This window comes from Mus caroli, chromosome 1, assembly GCF_900094665.2.
Source record: "Mus caroli chromosome 1, CAROLI_EIJ_v1.1, whole genome shotgun sequence".
In the NCBI taxonomy this organism is placed as follows: Eukaryota; Metazoa; Chordata; class Mammalia; order Rodentia; family Muridae; genus Mus; species Mus caroli.
This window is the reverse complement of record NC_034570.1, coordinates 135,391,525-135,400,674: the sequence shown is the minus strand read 5'-3', so window position 1 is coordinate 135,400,674 and position 9,150 is coordinate 135,391,525. Positions and strand designations below refer to the sequence as shown.

General features: G+C 35.9%; 1 protein-coding gene across 2 annotated transcripts in view; it reads left to right on the top strand.

Moving 5' to 3' along the window:
- The first annotated feature begins 726 nt into the window (after nt 1-726).
- The window catches only part of Rgs13 (regulator of G protein signaling 13), a 34,747-nt gene continuing 26,323 nt past the window's right edge, over nt 727-9,150 (top strand). Inside the window, exons 1-3 of one of the 2 annotated variants that reach the window (XM_021174586.1) lie at nt 727-838; nt 2,219-2,287; nt 6,731-6,800. In XM_021174586.1, coding sequence (XP_021030245.1) covers nt 6,736-6,800 — 65 coding nt within the window. In that variant the 5' untranslated portion in view covers nt 727-838; nt 2,219-2,287; nt 6,731-6,735. Of the gene's footprint in view, nt 984-2,218; nt 2,288-6,730; nt 6,801-9,150 lie in introns of both variants that reach the window. The other variant, XM_021174593.2, reaches the window with a different exon arrangement.

The window sequence follows — 9,150 nt, the reverse complement described above, 5'->3', positions numbered from 1 at the left end:
AAAGACAAATATATCTTATTTGCGGATCATCCCTCAAAATCTTTAGATTTGAGTATAAACTTGGAGTAACCACAGAGTGCAAGAAAACAAAAAGGGATAATGGAGCAAGAAGAAGTGTGGTGAGATACAGGTAAAGTGCTCAATGACATCCTGTTCCTTCTTGCTATTTTATTATTTTATGCCAGCATTTCTATGAGAGAGTTCTGAGAGTTCACACACACACACACTCAAATACTAGACATAAGACAAGGGCATTAAACATCTCCCTACAGTCTGTATTTAGTAGATCATGTCTGAAGTGTGGTGTTCAGTTCAATGTTTAGCAGGCATGTCAACTGACTAAATATCAGATCAACAAACAATAACAGTCAAAATACTGGCTCAGAGGAACAGCAGAAAGAGCTACAAGGTTGAGCCCAAAAATAAAGAGAGAGCCCTTAGGTTGTTTCAGGTCTTTAATCAATTGACTATTGTGAACAGGTTGCTGTCAATAGTTCCCATGACTTGATAATAGTGTTTGCAATGGTAGTTCATTTGTATTCAGGTCTTTTTTTTTTTAAGGGGATTTTCCTTTAGGCTGCACATTGACAAAAGCTGGAAAAATTAATTATTCAGAGGAGAAGTTTTGACTACAACAGTTGAAAATTCTCCAGAGCTGCTGCTTCCAGCCATCTGGACATGTCAGATGTTCTGATAAGTTTAGATAAAAACCTCTTTTATCAGCAAGGCATTGCAATGCCACAGCACTACTTTCCATATTCAAAAAACCTCTCTTTGCATAGATATGTGTCTGTAAAACTAGAATTTCATAGCACAGAGACCGGGAGTGCCATAGAAGGTAATTATACAGACAGTGGCGTGTTTTTATGCCAGGAAAAATAAAGTACTTGGTGTCTCGTGCAATTTCAGAGCCTGATTTCAAAAGGATCGTAACAAGGAGAAAATAAAATGTAGCTTGGTAGACTGCTCCACGGGATATACTTGTGAGTATGAGATTCAGTAGAAGAGTTGGTAAAATAGAAGAATGTTGTCTTGATATAATTTCTAATGGGTACTGACTTCAGTAGCTGAGCTGTAGCAGTGCATGTAAGGTATTTTTTTCCAGGAAATAAACAAAATTGTAAATACATATTTCATTCTTGGCTTAGATTTTCTGTACCTCAAACTAAGAATTGCTTTCTATAAAAATTAAACAAGACAGCAGAATATATATTTCATTTTAGAATATGTTATTTTCATGTGGTTTTTATGTGTATGGTAGAGATAATATAAAAATCAGAAAATTTAGTATTCAAATCACTGATTGCTTCTATCAGTTTATTAGATCTGCTAATTCCAGTGGGTTTTATGTTGGTAAGGTCTGTCAGAAGCCCTGTTAAATGTGGCATATATAATGTCTTCTTTCCTTATGCTGTGCCTAAGTACAACTTCACAAAATTACTGTTATTTTAAGGACAGGAATTTTTGTACTATTGCAAAAAAAGAGTTGGTTAACATGAAAAGCAGTCCAAGTTTTTCTAAACTGCATTCAACCCACTAATATAAAAGAGAATGGGGTGGAAATATGTTGTATGGTTGTTTGTTTGAATATGAACAGAAAGAATTTATTGATTACCTGTCAGGACTAAAAGACAAAATTTTAGATTTATTTGTCTTTATTATACTTTAAGACTTAATTTAAAGGCAGGAGGACATGTGAATCTATTTACGCCATACTATTAGCAGTGTATTTATTAGTAGTCTTACTGATGAAATGTGCTCCTTTTAAAAAAAATAGTTATCCAAAGAAAATATTGAAAAAGTATGAAGAATGATATTCACCCTAAATATACTATGCTTAAAGAGTTAGTGTAGTGAGATTGGGGATTTAACTCAGGGGCAGAGCACTTTCCTAGCAAGCACAAGGCCCTGGGTTCAGTCCTCAGCTCTGAAAAATAAAAAAAGAGTTGTTAAGTTACACACTAATTTTACCAACAGAGTACAGAAAAAAAAAGTCAGCAAAATAACATGTATTTAAGACAATCATAAGAAAGTAAAATAAAAACCAATGAAGAGACAGATAAAGTTTATTTCATGTATTTTATAATAACCTATGAAATAATGTAAAAGTTATTGGTTGAAAACAAAGGTAAAGTACTTATAGAAATCCTTGCAAAATGTTGTACATTCACACTAATCTTTCTACTTCCACTTACTTTTATCATTAATTTTTTCTTAGGTTAATGGAGTGTTTCTATATCATTGTACCAGCATGAGAAAAACAGGATCATTGCTGATTTGAAGCCTGGTAAGTTTATCTACTGTCACATCACATCAATTTAGGTCGTCCTAACCTGGGAACTCTCTTTTACCAAAATAGAATGCAAGTTCTAGGAGAATTTGAGGTTAGCTTTTAGTTTTCATTTGTGCTCTAATTTGAAAAATATAATTTAACTAAAGTTGTGCTTAGCTGCATTTATCCAATAAAACCAATTTAAGTTTACGAATTGGGTACATTAATTTAAATGCTTATTATACTTCTTTTAAAAAAAATAGAATTCACCATTTTTTTAAAAAATACTGACTAAAGTCCCTCTACTGTAAGTTTGAGACCACTTGACCCTGCCATTTCATATTTTGGTGGAGACTAACAATGAAGATGTACGATTTAATGACAAAAGATTGTAAGATGTGGAATGGCCACGATTTCTTTTTATTTTTAAATTAGAGGTATTTAGAGAATACGTCTTCTAGCAATTCTTTGTCCACAGACTATGAGTTATGTGTTCTTCATTTGGTCAAATGAAATTCCAAAGTCTGTGTTTCCTCTCACTCTAGAGGTCTCAGAATTTTAACTTCACCCTCCATCTGCTTCCAAGCTTCCAAAACAACTTTAAAATATTTCATTCTTTTTTCCTTTTTTCTTTACTCGTTTTCTTCCCCTTCGTGTTGAAGTCTTGTATGCTCTTTATCTCTCATTTTACCAGTGTTTTGGTTGGAAGAACGTGTGAGCTCAATTGGTCGCTCTGACCTTTTCATTTAAAATTAAATATTTGTGACTTGCCTCTTTATTTCAATCTAGAGAACATGGTGAGATATAAAAGTGTTGTCCTTCATTCCAGCAAAGTATGGTGCACGCTCATGAATCCAATAACAAACAATATGAAAGCACACAGGCATGAGGGTGGGTATTTAGTTCTAGAAATCTTAATGTGCAAAACAGGGCTGAAGGTCCCGGGCAGACCTGGAAACAGACTTGCGATGTTAGGACAATATCCATCAAGTAATAGCTTGACGAAAGCCAGAGAATATCTTAGAACACAATTCTTTCTGTGCTCTATGTATTCTAAATATTTTCTGCAATTTTAATCATTGGTAATTTTATGAAATTGTATTTTCCTTATATTCTGTAATCTAAAAAATCTTTGATTGTGACTTGGAACACATAAGTTATATGAAAACACCTGCTACATATGTATATTGAATGATATGTGAAGTTATTTAAAATAGTAGTTGATAAGTTAGAACTTTATATAGCATGTATATGTATTTAATGTATGTATATTTATAGCTATATAGCAATCCTGTAAATGTTGCCCAAGTAATGAACAGCTTGTAGCATAGAACATTGTTCTATCTCAATCATGTTACTGAGCACAGGGTACTGTTGATCTAGACAGAGCTTTGGTGGGATTAGAAAAATTAGAACCACACATGGGTTCTTGTAGCTTCTTGAGGTCCTGTAGCTTGGCAAGGGTGCCTATATGGATCTCACCCTCTTGGTTCCCTTTGTACTGTGCATCTACATAGAAGAGACAACCTGCACAATTATCTTCAAGAGGACAAATTTGGGGAACTGTTCTCTCTCACCTTTCTACTCTAGCGTTTAAACTTCTGGCCATGCAAAATCTTGTGGTTTCTGTCCTTCAGTATGACATGTATTCCTGGAGGATTCTAAATACCTGGAGCTGACTTACCCAACTCCATCTTTGAACTAATCTCTAAAACAGTAAAGAAAATGAGGTAGCAGAAAAAAATGGGGGGGGGTGAGGAAAGAAACGGGATTTACAGAGAGTATATTCACATGTAGAAGAATGATCAATATTAGTCAGGAAAAGTAGTCATCTGATTTGAAATTTTAAAAGGAGAAAGGAATATAGTCTGATAGTATGCATACTTCCTTCCTACAAACAGGCTTGGGAAACACTTCCTAAGTGACAGAGTACAAGGAGCTAAAGGTCAGATAAACCGGAACAGAAACCTTTTGCATGCATCTATTTTTCTAATCTTCATTGTTCCACTTCAGAGAAAAGGAAATAGATAATCTGAGAGGTAAATTAATACGCCCAATGGCACACAGCTAAGAAAAGCCTCAATTCAAGCATGTGTTATTCTAGTTTCAGAACTCTGAGCTATCTGAATATACCATTCTCAGGGGCTCTGGGAAACCCCTAAAGCCTAGTGAATTCACAAAGTACCTCCACTGTGCATCTGACCTCAGTGACTATTGCACACTGACTGCTGTGGTTTTGTCTGATTCCATTATTATCTATTAAGAATATTATAATCTACAACAGATATATATTAGTGCTACAGAGATCATAAAAATATGAAAATATGTACACATGGCTCTAGTAGTTGGACTGAAAAGACAATGAAACAAAATCAATTATTGAAGAAGAAATACTGAGTCCTTGTAGGAGACAAGGATGAGTAGTTGCATTAACAGTGAGAATGTTCAAGAATAAACAAGAGACACTAGGTATAGAAACTCAGCTTCACCAATAGAGTTCAGGGTCCAGTTATATAAAGCATCATTATAAATAGCCAGTCAATGTCTCAGCTCACTTAGCCTCAAGTTATTTCATTATAATCATCTTTAGTCTGATTTAAAAATAAAAATAAAAAAGACTTCTATTTTCACTGCTTTGATATCTTAAAACTTTGGTAAATTATTATTAGCCACACTTTAAAATGCAATGTTTTTTTGCCGGCATTTAAGGTCATCTAAACTCTAGTTGCATATACACATAGCTACATAATAAACTTTTCTGTCTACATATGTTACTATATTTAAAATAAAAAGAACCTTAATCAATTAGCCTTCCTTCCTCCCATGTGTTCCCTCATGCACATCTATTTAGCTGCACAATGCTTACTCTATTACTTTTCCCACTTCTCTCATGTATTCTAACCATGGATATTGTTTAGAAAATTCACCCTTGTCACACTAACAAATTCACTGGCACACACTACCAGCATACAAGATAAAGAAGTTGAGAGAGAGTCCTGCCTCTGTATCCCTGCTGTATCATTCTTTAACAGCTTCCACAACAGATGGGGATGAAGGGATTGGCACTCCATTCTTACTACTTTCTCCACCTTGTTGCTGCCTAATCTGATCCACGTTGCTCATGAATGGCATTCTAACAGATCTGGCAGCATCTTCCTTTCCTGCATTCAACTAACCATTACCTCCTAACCTTTACCTAAGCAAGCCCACCTCCATTCTCCATGTCAGCATATCTCATTGGCTCCTGCTTAGATGGCTTCACTGACTATTCTTAACTCTGACTCAGTTCTCCTCCTGCAGATATACAGCCCCTCTAAGAAAATCCCATGTTTTTTATCTTGCCCATAAGGACAGGAAGAGGAGAAGTGAGGTAGGTCTATATAGATCACTCACTGCCATTGAAAGCTTGGCAGAGAACAGGAGTTCAAGACACTTTGAATGAGTCAATAAAGTCATAGACACTATTGATCCTGTGTTTACTTCATATAACTTCAAATAAAGAGGCAAGTTTTCCTTCATATATTTAGGGAGCACTCTAAAAATAAGAATTGTCCCAAAAAGGAAGCTTTAGAAGTTGATGAGTTCATTGTCAGGTATATATATATATATATATATATATATATATATATATATATATATATGGATACAGAGGCAGGACTCTCTCTCAACTTCTCTATCTTGTATGCTGGTAGTGTGTGCCAGTGAATTTGTTAGTGTGACAAGGGTGAATTTTCTATACAATATCCTATATATATTATATATATATATATAATTAGTAGCATATATATGCTACTAAACTATCTCCAGATTTTATGTAAAACATGGATTCAATTACTCCTAGCATGTTTTTAGCTGTTTCTTTCAAAGTCCCAAGTTTTAAAAAGCCTACCATGACACCCATTGCTATATATACACTTAGCCTAGACTAAGTCAACTCTGTCGGAATTTCAAAGTTACAATGTCCAAAACTGCCCAAATATGTAGCAATTACTCTTCTCAGAATGCATTTTTCAGGAGTTTTTAATTTGGCTGCTTACGCTATTTAATTTGACTAATTACAAAGAGGCAAGTTTCCCTTCATATATTTAGGGAGTACTCTAAAAATAAGAATTGTCCCAAAAAGGAAGCTTTAGAAGTTAATGAGTTCATTGTCAGTGACTTCTAATTAAAATACAGCTCTCTGAGTTCTACATTTAGGGGGGAAAAGCTGTTATTAATGAGTAGATGGGAAAGAGGAATTCCATAGTCACTGAGAAACCTAATCACTTACATTCTTATGGAATATGTATGAAGTGAGTCATTTCCCCTGTTTTTTCTTCATGACCCACAGTAACATCTAGTAGCTTTAAGAATTCATGTTTTGTGATTTATGACTTTATATGTTCTTTGAAAATTGACTCTCTCAAGAAATCATTTTATATGACTAAATTATATACCTATATACTATTTTTTTTTTAGAAAAAATGAGTAGTCATATCTGTTGGATTTGTAAGCTATGCAGAGATGAATCTAAGAGGCTCCCTTCAAAGTAAGTAGCTTTTAAATGTCATGGACACTTAAAAGAATTCTTAGTCACATGATAAATAGGTACATATCTTCTTTAATATATTTTGCTCTAAATATATATTTCTGAGAAAATAAAATTTTCATTTACACATGAGAAACTCCATCAGAGAAGCAATCATGTGTCACGATTTCCATATTCATAGTGTACACCTGAAATTTTGGTAACTTTAATGCTTTAGAGATATGTTACAAAGGTTTTTATTAAATATTTTCTTCATTTACATTTCAAATGCTATCCTGAAAGTTCCCTATACCCTGTTCTCCAACCCACCTACTCCGCTTTCTGGCCCTGACATTCCCCTTACTGGAGCACAAACATTCTTTACAATACAGTCTTGTGGTATTTTTATTAAAGGTTTTTTTTAAATGTAACACATTCTCATAATTAAACCCCTCGTAAGACGCAGCAGAAATCTTCATTCCTTCCTGGGGTTGATGGGAATGGAAGCCTATCAAGTTCTTGATCTTCTCTGAATGCAGGCAAATTTATTATTTGCTTGTTTCCTTGCTTTTTACAGTGTCTGTCCTTACAGGCCAGGCCATCCCAGCCTTGTGATCTTACTGCCTAAGCCTCCTGATCTGGGATACATTTTATTGTAAAGATCCAGCCTTCCTCCCATTTCACTGTGACCTGGTAGATTAAAATGTAAAGGGTAATTAAAGGATAGTCCACAGTTGGGATTATCACAAAGAATTAACAGATTGTAGATTGACCCTGTTAAACTAACCTAGGTCACACTGAAGGCCTCAGTTCTGAACACATCCTTGTGGATCAGAACTCTTGACCCGTCTGACCTCCCAGTAAAGTAAGGACAATCTCAAAAGGTCATAAACTATGGCTTGGTGAAGAAAGGTAGATGTAGTGGTGGGTGATAAACCCCAGTGCTCAAAATTCTAGTGACCAGTTGAAGGTTTGGGAACCATGCGTGCATACCCATGGAGAAAGATATAACTGAATGACTGAAAATAACTGTCTTCTATTTGTTATCCCTAAGGCCTATTATAATCAGAATTTGGGTTTCTTCTTCTCTGCCTTGTATATCTTCAACAGGAAGAAGGAGTTCAGGAAGAGAGAATTCATATTTATAAGGCTGCTTAATGTCATTTGATATTAATAATAATAACTGATAATTATGATATTAATCATAATAACTCTGTCAGGGAGTCTGATATAACTGTCTCCTGGGAGGCTCTGCCAGTGCCTGATGAATACAGAAGTGGATGCTCACAGCCATCCATTGGACTGAGCACAGGGTCCCCAATGAAGGAGCTAGAGAAAGGAAGGACCCAAGGAGCTGAAGGGGTTTGCAGCCCCATAGGAGGAGCAACATATGAACTAACTTGTACCCCCAAGAGCTCCCTGGGACTAAATCACCAACAAAAGAAAACACATGGTGGGACTCATTGCTCCAGCTTCAAATGTAGCAGAGGATGGCCTAGTCAGTCATCAATGGGAGGAGAGGCCCTTGGTCCTGTGAAGGTTCTATGCCCCAGTATAGGGGAGAGCCAGGGCCAGGAAGCAGGAGTGGGTGGATTTGTAAGCAGGGGTAGGGGGTAGGGGATAGGGGGTTTTCGGAGGGGAAACCAGGAAAGGGGATAACATTTGAAATGTAAATAAAGAAAGTATCTAATAAAAAATAACTCTGTCAGATGTAGAGATAATAACAAAACTAAGGTGTAGAGATGTATTAAGTCCTGCATCAGGATTGTAGTCCCCCAACCCTCAGACTCTAAGTATCAATGCCAAGTTTCATAAAGCCCCCATGTCGATTGCTTTTTGCTGCCTCTTCTACCCAGAAAAAGAAAAGGCACGAAACCAGAGAACTCAAATCAGAAAACTCAGGTTGATTGGCAAAAGTACTTAAAATAACCTTTAAATAATCTGAGGAAATCATCTTCATCATGAGCCTGCACAAAATCTATGACACAGAAAACAAGCAAGGGTAATTTCTCCAACCATGGTCTGCATCTGTAAGACCCATAAATCTCACAGGCAAAGACATTCTCTTCACAATCTTTTCCCAACACAATGATATTTTGTCCCCTCACTGGAGATTTTAAGTCTTTCCTCTACAAGGAAATCTGTGAGATAGAAAAGTATGCAAGAAACCTGCCTCCCACTTCCCGCTTCAATCAATTGACAGCACTGTTTTAGCTTATTCCTCTGAAGTTCTAGTGAGTGAAAAGGACAATGAGTCAGAAACCATTTCATGCAAATGTTTTTGAGAGCACTCGGCACAGTGCACTGTTCAGCCTAGAAGCTGATGTGAAAGTCACTGTGGAGCTGGCAGGACCATCAGAGTTGCTACAGG